The following is a 19,598-nucleotide window of genomic DNA, read 5'->3' as shown; positions in this document are numbered from 1 at the left end:
ATTTTGTGTGTTTAATCATCTCTTCAGTATTTTGTTGTATACCATGTAATGCAGTAGACCCCCCATATAACACGGGTTCACATAAGACGGATTTGTATAACACGGCGGAAAAATGCGATCCTGTTTGTATAACACGGTAAAAGAATGAGTCAGATTGTCATGGCCAACTCGTGTCTCGACAGGATTGGTTGAATTTGGACCAATAGTGGACACTGCACAAACCATTGAGTTTAAACAAGCAGCGAACCTACTAAAAAAACATTTATTATTCAACGGCGATAAAAATTACATTTCTATTAATGACATCTCCAAAGTTCAGCAAATTTTTTGCAGAAAGAATAACTTATCAGGAAACACGCATCCGCCATTTGATAAGCCGCTCCATGACGAAAACAAGCTTAAGCAATGGTGTCTTCAAACGCTGCGCACTCGGGTAAGTATTCCTATAATTTTTTGTTTATAGCATAGTTTATATTGATTATTCCCAAAAAATTATACATATTTTGGAAATGTTTGAGTCAAATTAGTCTAGAATCGAGTAATTTTATGGATGAAAACCTTTCAAACAGCCGTACCCACTAAACTGCACAAATGCCCGGCTCATGTATTTGTAAAATCTAAGTGACTTGTACAACACAGAATTCATATAACATGGAACATATCTACCATGTTACACGGGGGTCTACTTTACATAGAAACAATTACTTCCCATAAAAAACAAATGTCCCTTTAAAATACAAACAATTTTTTTTGTTTCTTTACAGATTTCAAATTTCTTTAATCATGAAAACAATTACATGATTTTGGTTTTATTGAAATCAAATAAGAATCTCTTTAATATGATTGCATACCATATAGCAGGGGTGGCCAACAAGTCAATCACTCGCAATGTCTTGACTTAATGTATTATATTTGTAACAGAACGCAACAGTATGCATGCAGTTATGACTTGACTCATAAGCAGTGCACCTCATACTAAAACACAGCGTATAAACATAGTATGTATTTCACACTTCCCTCTCCCCACTTAGACTATACCTATGACAAGTCAATCGCAACACATTTTTAAGATAAAAAGTAGATCTTATGTACACAAAAGTTGGCCACCCCTGCCATATAGCATAATAGGATTTGTTATTCTCTTAAATGTAGATCTAAAAATTATTTCAAAAAATAATTATGAAAATATTTTTTTCATTATTTTGTATCAGATAAGTGTTTCTAAATGAGACAGTAAAATCATTACTCAACATGTCCACCTTGAAGGCTGATTGGAACCCTTAAAATGTGTTTTGCTGTTTTGCAACATGTAAAAATCATCAAAATCTGATAAGAACAATTAATAATTCTTATAAGGAATATCACTTAATATATAATGTAAATTCTAAATTAAAAAGTCTTTCAAATTTTAATAACAAAATGAACTTTCTTATTCCAATGTATTCTATAGAAGAAAGTTTTTATATTATTAAATAACTGATTTAAGAAAGTTGCAATCAGGACCAAATAAAGTTGAGTTCATTCCTACTTCAGGTATTTTTTTAATTATATGAAAATTATACAATGTTAAGTTCAATAAGCAAATGCATTTTGAAAATAATTTTATTTACATACATTTAAAAATATAATAATCTTGTTTAGTATCACTTTTTCATGTTCATTCGTTGAGATTTAAATTTCGATACCCTGGGTCGCGAAACTGCCATAGTTTCTCCCAAACCTGTTTCTCGTTCTTGAATTTCTCCACTAAAAGCCTTTAAAACAAGATTTTTATTTTAAAAATATTAATTAAATGCATTTGATTGATAATAAAACAAAAATATACTCACTGTCTGATAATTGCTTTTAATTTTAGAAATTTCAGTATTTTTAAATCCAACAGATTTTGACTGTTTAGGAAGAGGATAAATTTCTTTATCATTTACTATTTCAACAGATTCTGTTTTATCAAATAAAGGCACAGTTTCTGTATTTTCTTTACTCTTGGTTGTTTTTAATATTGATTTTAGTTCATTTGGTTTAATTATATTTGCAAATTCTTTATAAATATCAGAGGGACTTTGGATACGAGGTGCTCCACTTTCAGATGTTTTCGGTTCCTAAATTTTGGCATAATAATTAGAAAATCATTTTTAGTAACATGCCATTATTATATTTTCAGGAAATTTCTGCTTAATATAATTATGTATTTCTTGCTAGTAGTTAATTAAAATAATAAAAAGTTATATATATATTATGGTTATTATTATTCTAATTCTATGTGTTTACAGTTATTTTATTGGTACATATCAAATATATTATTTATAGAAAATGAACAGTCTTGAAGGAAATTGCTTCAGTTATTTATAAAGAATTTTGAACAATTAAATCATTGAATTACACAATGCTAGTTATTAGTTAGTTGTAGAATGTATATTTTTATATTTTTTTACATTTAGTCTATTAAAACAAGAAATATTAATTTCTCTCACCTCCATTCATTTCTGTTTACTACTTATGTACTTTTACAAATATTTTTAAAATAATACAAAGGCAAGTCAAAACAAATTGAGACTGATTATCAAGTGAGGGAAAAAAATTACACTAGGATAGCAACTGTGGTCTTTGGACCACAGTTGCTATCCTAGTGTAATCTTTTTTTTTTTCATCTTCAGAATCACCTCCAATGCTTTGATCATTGATATCCTACTTTGCTTTGTAACACACCATGATAAAGTAAGTTTTATCTGTAGCTTAACTAAATCCCAAAAAATTATTGTTATGAGCTGTAATTTTCTTTTAAATTCAATAGCCATAGTATAAACAATATATCATTTGAATATGAGCATTTATTTTTTAAATTTTGGTTAAATACTACAGATTGTAGAATTACAAAAATGCTTTAGCTTATGGTAAGGTATTTCTGAAAGAGATATATCATATTTTAAATAAATCAACCCTTCATATTTCAAATTGATGATTTCTGTTTGGTAATTTTTAATTTCTAACAATTTTTCTTGCCAATGATATATCATCAACTTAACACATCTTAAATGATACCAATTGTTTGCTAATGTAATATCTTTACATTCATTATTTATTGATTCTAAAATCTAGCAATAATAATAACTATTCCAGAAAACAGTTTAAATAAAATATCAGATCTATAGAAATTTCTTCCTAAAGAAGTATTAACTGTGTAAAGTATTATTATATTTGTTTAAAAATCCAAAAAATAAACATGATCGTGACGATCATGTTTATTTTTTGGATTTTTAAGCAAATCTAATAAATATATAGAGAAGAAAGTTTGTTGGTTAATTTGTTCTTTATACATTTCAACATGGTTTGAGTAAATGCAGTAAAACTTTTCAGAAGCCATCCTCTCATCCAAGAGGAGGTCAATGACCATTTTTGGTCGAATTAACTTCAACTCCCTGCCTGAAACAAGCCCCTTTTCTATCTGACCAGTGAATGTTCAAATAGGAAAATTACTTAATACAAAATTACCAGTGAGCACAAAATATTTTTATGTTTTCAAGTGTGTCAAGTTCAAATATTTGGTTCATTTTTCATGAAATTTGACTGGTTGGCCAATTACCATTTTACATTTGGCTATGAATGATATATTAGAGTTAACATTAAAAAAAATTTGATGTCTTGAATTATCTTCTCATACAGGCAGTCAATAACTATTTTTTGTTGAGAAACATCAATTTCTGTTTACTTAATCAATGAAATTGTGCCATTCCATACCATCTGAGTATTAGCAAGCACAAAATATACTCAGTGGTTTTCCAAGGTGCTGAGTTTGAATCTATATATATAACCCATTCAACAGGTGTCCGTCCGTCCCGTAACCGTTTGATAACCGACACTAGAGGCATCCCTATCGTGTGTCATATTTCAAACATTCAAATTAAATTAACAATTTTAATTATTATTTAAATTAACAATATAAATTATTATTATTCATTTGGCCAATACATTATTATTTGGTCAATATAACAATATAAATAATTCAGTATATTTGTAATAGGAATTTATTACTGTCACGGAATGCCTGTAATGTTAACTAGGGGACGAATAACGAAAACCGGATAGATTTGAACCGCTACGATAAAACAATAAGTGAAATAGTTAAGCTAATATTTTAATATAATAATAGAAACCTTTCATGGCACGAACAGACGGACGGACACCTGTTGAATGGGTTATATATATAGAAGATTAAGTGCATCAAACTTTTAAAAATTAAGCGCGCACAACTTTCATATATTAAGTGCATTAAACATGCCTCATAGAAATTTGTAATACTGCTAAAACGCCCACTAGGGGGCGTCCCGGGCTACTAGTCATATATAAACATCTCAAAACCCAATATCATTAGTTAATGCCAAATGATACCGTAATGCATTAGCCTATTTTTTTGGCTACATTAATAATTAAATTTTTAAACAATTTGTTCTAGAGGTAGACATTAGACACTATCTCTTATTGAATTTAATAATTATAATAAATTAATATTTAATAAATAATTTAGAATATTTTGGAAGAAACGAATCGGCCTGGAGCAGGACTTGAACCTGAAACTGGCTTTGAGTCCTGTTCTGGGCAGCAAACCTATGTAGTGTAACTGGCAATGCATCCACATGGTAAGTTGCAGGTTCAAGTCCCCTCTGGGCAGATTCTTTTCTTCCAGAATATTCTAAATTATTTATTAAATATTAATTTATTCTAATTATTAAATTTATAGGGTTATTTTTTGGCTACATTAATAATTAAATTTTTAAACAGTTACTAGAGGAAGAAATTAGATGCCATCAATGAGACGGCACCTAATTTCTACCTCTAGTAACTGTTTAAAAATTTAATTATTAATGTAGCCAAAAAATAACCCTATGCATTACAATATCATTTGGCATTGAGTGTGAATCTTTGGTCCATCTGTCTTGAAATTTGTTTGTTCATTTGATTTTATTTTAGTTATTTGAATTTAAATAAGATCTCTTTTTTTCTTCTTCAAAGGATAAAATCCAAAAATATTTCATAGTATTTATCAAAGGAATAAGCAATACAGTATATCTTATCCTAATAATTAAAACTTCTAAATTTAAATTTGATAATAGAGAAGTTAATAATTTAAAACATTTAGTTACTTTAATTGTAGTTATTAAATTTACCAAATCATCTGTTGCTTCTTGTTTGCCTTCTTCAAATTTAGTATGGGTAAAAGTAATAACATTGTATTTTGCATGGATTTGATCTTTCCAAGTTATTCTTTTACCAATTTCTTTTCCTTCTTCCTTTTCTTCCTCTTCTTCAGATTCAGCAGTTTCTGTACTAGAATTTTCTGATAAACTAATATCAAATACTTAATTACTGTTTCAAAGTATTCATCAGGACTTAAAAAATGTTAATGAAAATAAAATTAATAATGAACAAATAAGTATACTTACTTAGCAAATTCATCATTTTCTTTCTCTTTTATTTCAAGATCTTTAAATCTCAATTGTAATTCTTCATCTGTTAATACTTTCACATTTAACAGTGCTTTTCTCTTTTCATGTAATTCCTTATTTTCAGCTAGTTTAATCTCCTCTGCTAATTGTTTTCGAAAAGCTTGAATATTTTTTCTGTGTTGTTCTATAAAAAATTTGAATTTATCTACACATCTATTTCAAAATAACAAAAATTATTTAAAGAATAAATTTATGCATCATAACTAATTCACACTTTTATCAAATTTCTGAGATTATTATTTAATATTTATCATATCACATTAGGAAATATTTAAATTTTGTTGCTATAACAATAACATTTAAAAATTAAATATTTTTATTAAAAATTTTAATAAAATTAAAATAAATATATTTTTCTGTGAAAGCTTTACATTTATAAAAATGTAATAAAAATTTATGTTAAGATTAAGATTATAATATCTATTCAATTTGATATAATAATGATTGTTTCTACATTATACAAGTTGCTTTTTATTCCTCACTTTATTTTGGTTATCTATATAATCAGAAATAGAAATTAAAATTTGAGCTATATTTTACTGTACTAATATGTAAATGTAGTTTAAATGCTCAATTTAAATTTAGAATATATATATATATATAACAAATTCTGGTTAATGTTACCTTAGGTAGCCAAGATGGCAGCTCGTCTCTAATTCCAGCAAGGAAACAGTGGGACGCATGTTCTAACCTAACCTATTCTAATAAATTACCATAATTATTAGCAGCCAAATTATTAGAATAAGTTAGGTTAGGTTAGAATGTGCGTCCCAGTGTTTCCTTGCTGGAATTAGAGACGAGCCGCCATCTTGGCTACCTATGATAACATTAACCCAAATTCCTTGTGACCTCAAACACATCAATAAGTAATCTGAATATGAATTATACTTAGAACACGTGATATAACATTAAGAGGAAATTAATATTCTTCCATGTGAGTTCTTTCTCTCAAAAGACTATATGCACAGAAATTGTTATAAAATTTCTGAATTAAATTTTTAATAATAGTTTAATCTCACCATGACTTTCACAGAAACAAACTGTTCTATTATATGAAGGTACAGTTTAAACCCTTAATTTTTATTTACAAACCCATAAATCTTAATCTGAAGAGCAGATAATTTCCTTAAATTAAGATTTGGAAAGTAGATAAACATTCTTGAACTGAAAGAATTTAAAGGAAAATCTATGTCAAAAAATGTTTTTCACAATATCACATTTGTTTTATAATTTTTTACTATTATATGTTGTTATATAAATTTTTCAATACTGCTAATTTAGTTCAACTATTAACTCCATTTTCTTATCACTATTATTCCTAAATTTTATTTAAAAAACAAAAGATAGTTAAAATAACATGTTAAATAGAAAATATCATTCTAGAATTTCATACATTTTGCTAATTACATTTGCTAATTAATCAAGAAATAGTAAATTGAATCTAATGTGACTAACTTTATATAACCAAAAAATTTTAAAAATAGATGCAAGTAAATGAAAATCGATTAAATTAAAGAAGAAATTTTAAAATATTTGAAAAGGAAAATAATGAAGAGAGAGTGAATCATAACATATGAAAAATATTATGATTCACTCCATCATAATGTAATATCATGAAATTAAACAGGTGTAGTAAAAATAAAATCTGATTTCACATTCATATAGATGGCATTACAATAGTCATTATACTAATTAGTGGCATAAGATTTATTTTTCCAAATACATAATTTAAGACAAATTAAATGAAGTTGGATTCTTCTATTTATCTGTAATCATATGAATTAATGGTAATTTTCCAAACTTACTAGTTTTTCAGCAAATTGACTTACTCAGCTCTACTTTGTGAAATCCTCATGCTACATGCTACCTATCTGTGTAAAAATTTTGGTCAATAAAATATTTTCTGTTTATCACAGGCCTTCAAAAAAACCACTGCAGAAAATAACTGCTTTATGCATGTCATTACATACAATTTTTCTTTATTATCACAATTTCATGCATAAGATGACAATTTTCATTTTGGAACCAAAATAAAATGAATTTCTTAAATGTTAATGTTGATGAATATGGTTTCATTGAAGTAATATAAACTGTAGTGTAACAAAATTATAATATTTTGATATAATTCATTGTTAATATAACATATGTTTGATTTGAACATATAATCATTGCTTTAAAAGTTTAATGCTATTTAGAAAATTTTTATGAAGAAAACAATCTCTATCATCTTACCAAAAAAGAAACAAAAAACAAACTTATATTACTTTTAAGAAATTGTATTACTGAAATAATACCTTTCCAAAGTTTTTCTTTAACTGGATCATATTCTTCTCTTATTTCAACTAAATCTTCTTCCTGGAAAAAAAATGTTGTTATTAGGCAATCATAAATACAAATTATACATATTATATTCTACTTATATAAGTTCTTATATAATTAGAAATTTGAAATTGGTTATTAAATAATGACAAGATATCCATTGATCTTAATTGAGGCAGAGCATTAGCAAAGCCTTTCCTATGTGGCTTACAAAATTGTGTTCATTCTCAAAATCCATTTGATCATTTTTGATTAAACTTTGACATTTTCCATTAATTGTAATCAGGAATCCAAAAACATTATTAAAAAAAATGAGGACCCATGACTTTGTTTTCAAGATACAAGGCCATAGTATGAGTGTGTGTGACAAAGTGATATCACATAAATTGCACTACTTTCTTAAGTAATGTCCCAAGGTCACTAGCATGTCTTCTATGTGCTTATTAAATTTAATACAAGATTCCCTAATGCCTCCCTCTAGAGTCAAAGTAATCAGTAATTCATAATTATTATCTCTGATATATAGCCCGATATTATACAACAGTTTGTCTAATATCCTTTTCTTTTTCTTTTAAGTAAATGATACTTTAGACTTTTTAAAAATCAACTTTTAATTTTTACTTATTTATTTTAATAACATTAATATTATCCTAATTTTACTATAAACTGCTCAATCCTAAGAAATAACTTTTATGAAAACTATAGCTTATTAGTAAATAATTATTTCAAATGTAAAAATAATTTAATTTATATCCATTAGTATCATAGTGAAGAATATCAATATTTTTCTAATTTATGATATTCAATATCATAAATTAAGTAATAAAGTAAAGAAATTATTCTTTGGGAGTAACCACAAAATTGCTATGAGAACTTATCACACAGGAACATTTTTCAATGAATAATATAGACTTTATTTTGTACAACGAAAATGCATTTTAAACTGAAAGGCTAAGAACCGAAGAAAGTTAAACAGCCCAAACTGCATTTCCGTTGTACAAAATGAAATCTATATTCATCAAAAAGTGTTTCTGCATGATAAGTTCTACATAGCAATTTTGTGCTTACTCCCAAAGAACAAAAGAAAGAAGAAGCAATGGGTATTAAATAAATTATTTTTTAAAGTAAAATTTACATAAAAATCTAAAGTTATAATTGATACTTACTAACAAGTTTAAAAAAATAAATCTGATATTTACTTACATGTGCTTGTTCTGTATATTTAATCCAACTTTCAAACTGTTCTTTTTGTTTAGCTAATTTATCTAACATTGAATCACATTCTACAAAGAAATAAATTTATTTTATATTATTACAGTCATTTATTATTTGTAAATAAAAAATCATCATACGTTTAATTCTTCTTTTAACAATTTCAGTAGCTTGTTTGGAAGACCTGTCAACAAACCAATTATCTCCTAACAATACTGTAATTTCATTAGTATGTACTAACTTTCCAGGCATAAATGCTAAAGGTCCAAGTGGAACCTATGTAATAATTTTATGTAGATTAATCTATGACACATTTTGCTGCTATTATCAAAAATTAATTTATATAGAAAATTTTTGAACTTTTAAATCTTTTCTATAATAATAAATTATCATTATAACTAAGATTATGAATGAGAAAAGTTTTTAACTCCCATATATAAATAAAATAATTAATCTTTAACTCAAACATTAAGAATATGTGATAAGTCTTGAATATAATGATGTATTCTACTACTTACGTGTAATAACACAAGGCTACAATGTTTCAGCAATCCATAATTTGTGTGTTTTCAATTTAAAATAAGTATTCATTGATAAAATTTAAAAGTTGAAGCAATTTAGTCAAAAAAGAAATTTTAGCAGAAATATGATACAAATATAATAATTCTAAGCATCAAGTACAGTGCCAAATTTCTCTCTTATTACAGATTTTAAGATTATAGAAAAGGAGAATTTTTCCTTTTAAAACATTTATTTATATAGTATTATAAATTGTACTGAACCTACTATCTGAATTTTAAGTGGAAATAATTGATCTATTGAAGAACAAATACATAGGGAAATGGAAAGATCTATAAATGATGTCCAATTGATTTTTATGTTTATTTAAAAATTTTGCTCATGGATTCCTTTCAATGTTTAGCACTACCTACTATTTGTATAAAAAGACATTTTCAAAGATGAAGTAAATGAAATCTAGTTAAAGATCAACATTTGCAATCATTTTAGATGGCACTAACTTTGAATTTGTATGCTGTATTCTGGTCATATATGTATATACATAGACTACTTAATTTTATCATGACACTTCCATACCGTGAGCTAACAAGATCTACTACCTGAACCTTATTCAAAAGTTTAAAACATCCTAATCTAAATAAGAAATGACTTTTGCATCAATGTTCAAACCAATTCATAAAGCACACTCATGTTCAAGTGTTAAACACTTTTTTTTGGAATTAATATACTTATGGTGCCATTAATCAAGAACGAAAACTTATAATAAATTAAACAGTAGACGTTTATTTTATATCATTTTATTCCTAATCATTAACCAATAGAACTAATAAAATATAAAAAATAAGCAAAACTTTAATTCTCCAAATAATTTTAGTATATCTATATTTTCAGAAAATTTTACAACCTCTCTAATTAAATTAAGATATAACTTAGGATCCAAATGTATGTGTATATTTTTAATATTTAAATAATATACAAAATTCTACATAAAAGAAATGCATATAGTTTATAGCTATTTTAAATATTATAAAAGGGGTGAGCAAGCAAGAGTTCAGTGGGAGCCGAAATGTAGGTTTTGCAAAATGCACGGGAGCCGCAGTTCTGTACTGTCGTGTTGGATAGTATGGTAAGGTGCGCAATTTTATTATATAATATAAATATAATATAAAACAAATATTGGATTTTTTTAATAAACATATTTTCACAAAATTGTAAAAATAATAATAAAAAGCAGAAATTAACACTTTCAGCAAGAGCCGCATTTGCCCATAACATTCTTATAATAGAAGTAGCATCTTATTTTTATTTATCCACTTGGACAAAAATTATTGAAGAAAAAAGTTGCCGAAAATTTCTAGACAATAAAATTAGCTTAAGAAATATATAATCTTTTATTGTTTTTTATTGCTTTAAGTTGGAATAATCAAAGAAATAAATCACTTCAACAGAAATAAAGAAAATTATCTTAACAGAGCATTACTTTTAATTAATATTATTGTCTAAGAGAAATTCAAATATTGGTATCTTTGATGTGTAATTATACATAAAATTAAAATAATTATATAGTTATTTTGTATCAGATTCTGACGTTTTTAAATGACAAAATATAAAATTTCACCCTTAAAAAGGTTTAAAGTAAATTTTAAAAATAATTAATGTATAAAAATTGTTATATATTAATATAACAATTTTTAAATCTTACCATAACATCATATGATATTTTGTCAGCTAACGTTTCTAAGCGATTTTTCAAATTTTCATAATCACTTTTAAACTTTTTCCTGAAATATTCATTTCAATCAAAATGATCATCTATATTCACATTTTAAACATTAGTTAAATAGAAAAATACTAAAAGAACATTTGAATTTTTTACAAATGTACATTTTTAGAAATTTTAAATATTAAATTCAATAAAACGAGTAATTGTGATTCTTACCATTGTTCTATTTGTTGAAAACATGCAGCCAATCCCTGAAATAATAAAAATTTGAACGTGTTTATTATTAATAAAGATATTTAAATACCATACAAGATATCTAGATAGCATTTCTATTATCATTATATCAATATTATAGATCTATTTTATCATTCAAATTGGCACTAAAATAATTAAATAATAAAGATTTTTAAAAAATCTACGTGTAGGCAAGGGCGTCGCCAGGGAGAGGGGCAGAGGGGCAGTTGCCTTCCCCTAGAAATTCAAACAAGTTATTTAAATGCTAAGTTTTAATTAAAATAATCTACTTAGGCTTCTTGTAAGTTAAAGAAAATGTTTTATTTGAGATATTTCTTTTCCGGTACATAGTGAATGATTAAAACTTTATGAATTGTTTCTATTTTACCTACATACAATTCATATCCTCTATCAATTTACATCATCTTGCCCCCCCTTACCCATTGGCTGGCGTCGTCCTTGCGTGTAGGATAAAATATTTTTGAGCACAGTGTCTAATATTAAATTAATTTTGATCACAAATAAACAATTATTCTCAGAATAATTAATTATTTTCAAAAAAGAAAAGAGAAATTTAATCTAAAATAATATAAACATTTTGATTGTGGAACTGATTTTCTTTAAATTATTTATGTCTATCTAATTATACCATTTCTTGAATTCAAAAAATGATTTCATAATTATTCAATATCTATTCTTTTGAGAATTTTATGTTTCTCAATTTTTATATAAAAAAAATTACTTTGTATAATATGTTTTTCTTTTTATTAATTTTTATTACAAAAAAAAATTTACATGAACTATTCCTGGAAGTTTTTGAACATGCCTTGTAAATTATCTATTAACATAGCAATTACATAATTTTCTAACTAACAAGTTTTCATATTTAGATAATTTAAACAAAATATCATCCCAACACAAAAATTAAAATTGTACTATAAATTATCATCATGATATTATCAATGATTTATTGATATAAAAACTAATCTTAGTATAATTCTGATGATAATTAGTAATAAATAACAAAGTTATATAAGTTTTAATAAAATTACAAATGTATAAATTATTAAAATATCATATAAACACTACTAGGTCCAAAACCATTGTATTGATGATGATATGCAACTTTGGCTACTGTTAACTATTTCTAAATAAATTAGTTATTAAGATATTAACTTGGAATATTACATAGATTACTCCCTATGGAATTTCGGGACTTTGTATATATCTGAACTCAGGGGACAGAGACGAGTTCAACGATACCCTACTTTTGGACCAAAGACCAAACTAACCTAACCTAATAGAAAAAAGAAAATTAAGCTGCATTGTACACAGAAGACATAGTAGTTGCTAGTAGTGTCATCTGGCAGTGAAAATGTGCAAACTACTCAAAAAACACTGTGAAAAGCAAGAATTTGATAACTTGATAATCTGGTAACATTCTTATTTTTGGTCTCCGGTCCAAAAGTAGGGTATCATTGAACTCGTCTTGGTCCCGAGTTCAAATATAGTGGAACCTTGCTTAATGAGCACCTCGCATAACGAGCAAAACAAATTGTAACAAAAATGATTCGCTTAACAAGTGATACTTTGCATGATGAGTGATGAGGAGAGGGAAAGTCCAAATTGTGCACATGCTCCATCAGTCTGTGTTTAGCACTTGTTCCGCTAGCATCTTACTGTCGCTTGTGATCAAACATTTTTCCAAACTTATGTTCACACATATTACCTATAAACATCAACAACCATAGTCCATTATATAATAAACACATCAAACGATATGCCAAATTCTTGGGCTATGTAAAGGCTATAATTAAATTGTAAAAATTAATTAATTTGACTAGAGGTAGACAGTTATTCTACCATCTTGTAATAAATTTAATGACCAATTCCAAATTAATTTTTAGAAATGTCTAAATTAAAAATTAATTATTTATACGAGATGGAAGCATAACTGCATACTTCTAGTTGAATTAATTGATTTCTAATATTTAATTATTGCCTTTACATAGCCCAAGAATTTGGCATATTGTTTGGCATGTTTATCAGACATATAGGCCTATGTGATATTTTGTGTCTTCTGAAAATCAAATTTGCATTTCAGGTTGGTTCATTCTGCGCTAGAAGAAATGAAGATGATTCATGCTCCTTAACAATATATATTGTATAATTTTCTTTGAATAAACATTATAAATAAAATATTTGAGTATTTTTTTCGGCATGGAATGCATTATTATATTTTACATTAATTTATATGGGAAAAATTGTCTCACTTAAAGAGTGTTTCACATTATGAGTAAGATTCTGGAATGAATTATGTTCATTAAGCGAGGTTCCACTGTATATACTCAAAGTCCTGAAATTCCATAGGGAGTAATCTATATAACAGCCTTAACTTGTCAAATAAAGGCATTATTATATTCTTCAGAGAAATTATGATGTTTAAATTGTAATGTTAAGTTTTGATTATGACATTTTATTTTAAATTTTAATTTAAAGATAAATTTTAAATTTAACTTATGCAAGTAAATTATGTAAGTTGTACTGTTATATCTATCAACAAATAAAAGAACTGACATAACAGTAACTAAAAATGTATTAAATATTCTATTTGAAAGTCATATTTACAAAACACACTGATATTGTTTTTCAAATAAATTTATAAAATATATATTTATTATATATACAATATATCTAAACACATTTATTTATTCACAGTACACAGTATATTAATACAAAAACTCATTAGAAAACTATAAACAAAAAAATATAATTAACATGTTTAAAGATTCAGATTACAATGTATCTATAATTAATAATAAGCAATTGATTTCAGTCTAGAGGAATTTAAGCAAAGAGTTTTAGAAAACTTGTGAAATTTTATATACAAAGGCAAAGTATCTCTGCTGGAGGCAATTGTTCCCTGCAATGGTTCTATTCTGGTCCATAGATATTATGGACTAGAATAGAATTATTCAGGTAGAATGATTTATTGTATAAAACCTAATCTAGAAAAAATTTTTCATATATCGTTGGTGCACAAGAATAGTGACACAACTCAAAAATTTCCAATTTCGAGTTTATTGTAGAAATGTATAGCAAATTCCCCATATTTTTATGTGGAAGAACGAACACTAATATTTATTTCCAAAATAGATTTGAAAATTTTCAAAATCCAACATCATGACTAAGCCTTAACAAAGAAACAAGAAACTTTTAAGTGGCTGTTCTGGAAGATCTATTTTTTTGAGTTGTGTCACTATTCTTGTGCACCAACAATATACTTGTCTGTCAATGATTTGATACACTAATACTAACATGATAAAAATACATTTCCTCATACAATTTGTTTCATAAGAAATTTCATAAAGTTGCATAAAAACAGTTTATTAAATAAGGATTCAGTAAAACAATGAATTCATGGTTGTGAAATTCAAAATAAAACAAATAAATTGGTGTTTTCATTGAAAATCCAATCATTTTCTGTTTGTTACTGAAAAACAGTATGTAAAAAAGTATCTTTTTAACATTTCCATTGCTTCATAAATAGAATAACAAATAGTAATGTTAATATACTTCACTTTATAAACTGATCATTTGTTTTTTATGTGTTATTAATAAATCAAATACTAAATGAATACTTTTTAAAGCTAGTTGATTCCTGCAATGAACGGTGCATATATAATTTCATTGCAGGGGACATGTGCTCAATGTTGTAAACTAAATGTAAAAAAATGAAAACAAAGTAATGTCTATTAATGATAGTTAACAAAGCAAGAAAAGATCATCTAACCAAACAAATTGCTTTGAATTCAAAAGATTCGACGTTCTGAAATTTATGTTAAACATTTAATAATAATGAAATATAACAGCAGTAATATCATCCTGCAATTACAGAATACATTTCCCGCGAAACTTCGCGTGATAAAGAGATAAAATATAAGAAAAACTTATTGTACCTTTTGTTGATGTTCTAGAAGAGTATCTAAGTCCTTTTGATTCATTTTAAGGATTTTTTCGTAATATTTACTTAAATTGAAATCTGTCAGAATATGGTAGATCCACGTCGTTTCTCGATTCCTTTATATATATATATATATCTTCTGGATCAAAGTAGTCAAATATACACTTTATAAAATCACAGATTTCAATTAAAGTAGTCTTTTTTTATCGTTAAAGGTATTCATTTATCTAATAAAGTAATCGCGTTAACGCAGCCATCTAACAATAGAAAAGCATGAAAATAACCGTAACATCACTTGACTTGGCCGCCCTCTATCGGGATGGTTGGGCGTTAGCTTCACTGGCTATTTCGCCCCGTGTATACGTCTTATTGGCTATTAGTGTGCGGGGTCGGGAAGTGACCACTAGTTTTGGTAATTTTTTATATTCGTTGAAAAATGCTGTTAGGGCTGCTACGCATATAATCATTGGCTTTAGGTTAAGGCAAGTCGCTACAGAAGCACACTACTAAAAGTGTTGCCAGATGAAAAAAGTTTTTCCAAATTTTTTTTTTTTAATTAAATTTTCCATGACAGCGTTTATCAACCTTTTTTAACCCAAGGATCAATAAAATGTCTGAAAAAATTTTACAGACCACTAAATTATTAGGTCCAATATTTTTTAAACCTACGTAAGACTTTTTTTTTAACTCTCCGTCCTATTGGCACTAACGTAAGAGGGCCTCTTTTCGCAAGCTCATTATGGGTTCGGCCAAGCCCACAATGCGGCGGCCGGGTGGTGAGGGACGGGGTTTGACATATCCGGACGGACCACCACCTGAGAAATTCCTGGGGATTTATCGACCCGTCCGGATTCGAACCCGGGTTCCCCAGAGCGGTAGATGGCCATCAGGCTGTCTGTCTATTTGGGTATTACCTCATTGGGACGTACTGTGCCATTTATAATAATAAATCTAAAAGCACGTTTTGAATACATATGGAAACAATTAAATTTGAAGTAACTGTTAAAAGTGAATTATTATTGAACAAAGATTTAATTCAAGTCTGCCTGCGGACTACAGATTGAGAAACGCTGTCCCATGACAATATAGAAGTTGAGATAATTCATGATTTGTTACAATTCTTTTAATATAAAGAACATTTTGCAAGCTTAAAAGAAATATGGTTAAAGAATTTTTATTAATGATACAATATTCATATTCAAAAGATATCGCATATAAAAAAATAAAATTAATTAAATTATTCGTAGAATAAATTGGTTTGAAAGTAATGGAAGATCAAAGGCGAAAAAAATAATAATTTTTACTGCTTTTTGATTTTGATTGCATCTCTTCGCAAATGTCATTACTCAAGACAGTATCCAGGATTTACTTTTTAAGCCTCATTTACTCATTTATCTTTTTTTTTTTTTGTGTGTGTGTGTTTAATTGTTTGACTCTTTTGGGTAGTAAGAGAGTCTTTTTCCATACCCACATACCCATAATGAATTCTGCATATTCACAATGAGACGGCTGGGTGTTGAGGGACTTAACCCAATGTATCCAGGATAGACCATCCACAAAATATTCCTGGACAGTGTTCTTCCAGATTCTATTCTGGGTCCTAAGGAGCAGTTAACCGGCTCGACCATCTGACTGTCAAAAAGTCACGTACCTGTTTTGTGACAATGTTTATAAGCGAATTTTTGATAACCGATAAGCAAAAGTATTGCAATGTTATTTAATTTATAATTTTATAGGTTTCGGGACATGCTAATTCTGATAATATTCACAGTTTCAATAAGTGGCATTACTATACATATTTCATAGTCTTGAATGCAAACAAGATTGAAAATACATTGTTACACTCATACATGACACCTCGCAATGTCTCAACTTCTGCCTTTGAACTAACGGCAACTCTAAATATGACAATCTTTATATACCATGCTGCTGTTTGTGCTTGTGTTGTGTCAGTAAAATAAACGATTACTTGTTAACGTACATAATTAACTTTATTATAATAGAAACGTAACTGTGTGATAATACAACGTAACGTTGTGCTTCCAGGTCTAAGTGCTACTACAGCTAACGCACGACAGACCGAAGACAAAGGTCAGAGATGCGGGATCGCCTAACTAGGTCAAAGGGCAATTCGGTGTGGGTTATCCCCTGGAGGTTTACATACAGGAGGGTCTAATGATGTGTTCACTTGTTTATAATCGATCAGCGCCGCCGTAACTTATCCGTTACAATTCCCAGACACGCACCTGTTATCAAAGAGTTGACCGTTACGATTTGACCGTTACGAGATTGACGGTTGCGATTTGCGCTGATCGATTATAAACAAGTGAACACATCATTAGACCCTCCTGTACATAACAGCTTGCATCATCATACATTCCTAATGATCCTTCTGGAACGTCCAGAGACTATTCCTGGATTCGCATCTTTCACAGGAACGAATGCGCTGCGACGAACACGGTGAAAGATTCCATCGGGAATTAGAAAGCCATTATCAAGACAGAATGAGTTTAAGTATGCTGACTGACTAATGTTGGACTCTGAAAAGTTTGAAAAGGAAATCCACAAGAGATACATATTAGGTGAGTACACAATCATTACCGTACTAGTGTTTTCATTACATTTTTTTTGTTTTTGTTTTTTGGCATCAGAAAGAGATGTTTACTACTCGAAAACTGAGCCAGATAGAAAGAAATGAAAAATAGATTTGAAATCAGTGGAAAAATTCCTACTTGAATCACCTGTAATTTCCTTATAACAGATTTGTTTTAGTTTGTTCCTCAGTATAATTTATTCACGAGTAGTAAGCAGAAGACAGACGTATGGTCGAGTAACCTACCTTTCTGGTTGATCCAGGATCGAATCTGGAAGAATCAAAAAGGCTGAAAAATTTTGGGGTAGTCCGTTCGGACTCCGTTTCTTACAGCCGAACCCATAATGTTCTTGTTAAATAAAAGCCCATAGAATGCGGAGAGGCTTAAAAAGACTAATAAGCAGGTTTATAATAACGAATTCGTACGTATTAAATACACATTTTGTTAAATCCGGGGTAAGAAGATAAAACACACAGGAACGAGTCAAAATAGCCTTTATTTCGTCGATAGCACGAGCATACAACAACGGGTCAGACTAACCGAAAAGTGTCGAAAAGTTACCCAATTACGTTATATCTTACTAACGCCCTTGGCCGCGACCCCCTCCCTCCGATGTATTGCGCTGTATCTACTTTTCAAACTCCTCCCCATATACGTAATTAATGACGTGCCCTATCAAAATCATTTTTTGAAAAAACAGACAATTTTATATATCAACAAATATTAAATATTTAATTGTGGTCATATAGTTGTAATGTAACATATATTATTTTATCTCAGGTATAGAAGAAAATTTAAAACGTTAGCAATTTCAAAATCTCGGTATCAGTGTTCAAAATCAAATCACGTGACATCCACATCCATATCCGGCGAGAAATTGGAAGCGATTCACTATGTTCTGATCGCGTAACGCAACGTGGTATGTCTATCTTCTTCCCGCGATCGATTTCAGTTATGTGGGTTACGACGCTAGGAATCGTAATACACATAATATTTTTATCATCTGTATTCGATATATATTTTAAATCACCAATTATTCATGGATTGAGCCCTCATTACATACCGTTGCCACCTCCCGCGAAAAGAGTTGTTTTGTTTGTTGCTGATGGACTGAGAGCAGACAAATTGCTAGAACTTAATGAGAAAGAAGAAAGTAGAGCGCCTTATTTGAGGTAAAATTATGATATTTTCAATGTTTAGCAATGAAAATAATAGCAAATAACGTTATTTATAATGTGTTGTTTTGTTTAATAGTTTGCTTAGTAATGCTAACATAACTAATATCCTTTGACAAATCATAAATTAAGGAAATTCACATTTAGTTACTAATTATTCTGAACAAATTATACTTTATGTTAAGTTTGTATAACAGAAAATACATTGCCTGTCATAAAACAAATAAAATGACCATTTGTAAGGTGATGCTTATACATAAAATAGATTTGTTATATAAAATGTTTAATTTTAAAGATAGATTAGTTTTCTGTATTATAATGTACAAAAAATAGAAATAATCTCTGTTTTTCTTCTTT

General features: G+C 28.0%; 2 protein-coding genes across 3 annotated transcripts in view; one reads left to right on the top strand and one right to left on the bottom strand.

The window, feature by feature from the left end:
• Positions 1-1,584: 1,584 nt before the first annotated feature.
• LOC136973700 (unconventional prefoldin RPB5 interactor 1-like) lies at positions 1,585-15,787 on the bottom strand. 2 transcript variants are annotated; one of them, XM_067268440.1, is made up of 10 exons: positions 15,468-15,787; positions 11,491-11,525; positions 11,254-11,332; positions 9,173-9,308; positions 9,024-9,103; positions 7,796-7,856; positions 5,439-5,625; positions 5,163-5,340; positions 1,830-2,099; positions 1,585-1,754 (listed from the first exon to the last, which is right to left on the bottom strand). In XM_067268440.1, the coding sequence occupies exons 1-10, from the start codon at positions 15,510-15,512 to the stop codon at positions 1,644-1,646; spliced, it is 1,182 nt and encodes a 393-aa protein (XP_067124541.1). In that variant the 5' UTR covers positions 15,513-15,787; the 3' UTR covers positions 1,585-1,643. The 2 variants fall into 2 exon arrangements, with proteins under 2 accessions (XP_067124541.1, XP_067124543.1); XM_067268442.1 differs by lacking the exon at positions 11,254-11,332.
• Positions 15,788-18,836: 3,049 nt separating this feature from the next.
• LOC136973695 (GPI ethanolamine phosphate transferase 1-like) overlaps positions 18,837-19,598 on the top strand; it is a 29,068-nt gene continuing 28,306 nt past the window's right edge. Inside the window, exon 1 of the mRNA XM_067268435.1 lies at positions 18,837-19,238. Within this exon, the coding sequence (XP_067124536.1) occupies positions 18,988-19,238 (251 nt within the window). The 5' untranslated portion in view covers positions 18,837-18,987. The remainder of the gene's footprint in view (positions 19,239-19,598) is intronic.

Source organism: Centruroides vittatus, unplaced genomic scaffold (genome assembly GCF_030686945.1).
Source record: "Centruroides vittatus isolate TY-2023 unplaced genomic scaffold, ASM3068694v2 contig_3271, whole genome shotgun sequence".
Classification (NCBI taxonomy): Eukaryota; Metazoa; Arthropoda; class Arachnida; order Scorpiones; family Buthidae; genus Centruroides; species Centruroides vittatus.
Note: the sequence above shows the minus strand (reverse complement) of the source record. Positions and strands in the feature narration are given on the sequence as shown.

Bases quoted from the DNA above. Each gene is read 5' to 3' on its own strand.
- LOC136973700 (XM_067268440.1), bottom strand. From the start codon at position 15,512: ATGAATCAAAAGGACTTAGATACTCTTCTAGAACATCAACAAAAG. The intron at 11,526-15,467 runs GTACAATAAGTT...TTATTATTTCAG, and splicing joins TTCTAGAACATCAACAAAAG to GGATTGGCTGCATGTTTTCA. The intron at 5,341-5,438 runs GTAAGTATACTT...ATTTGATATTAG, and splicing joins GAAAATGATGAATTTGCTAA to TTTATCAGAAAATTCTAGTA.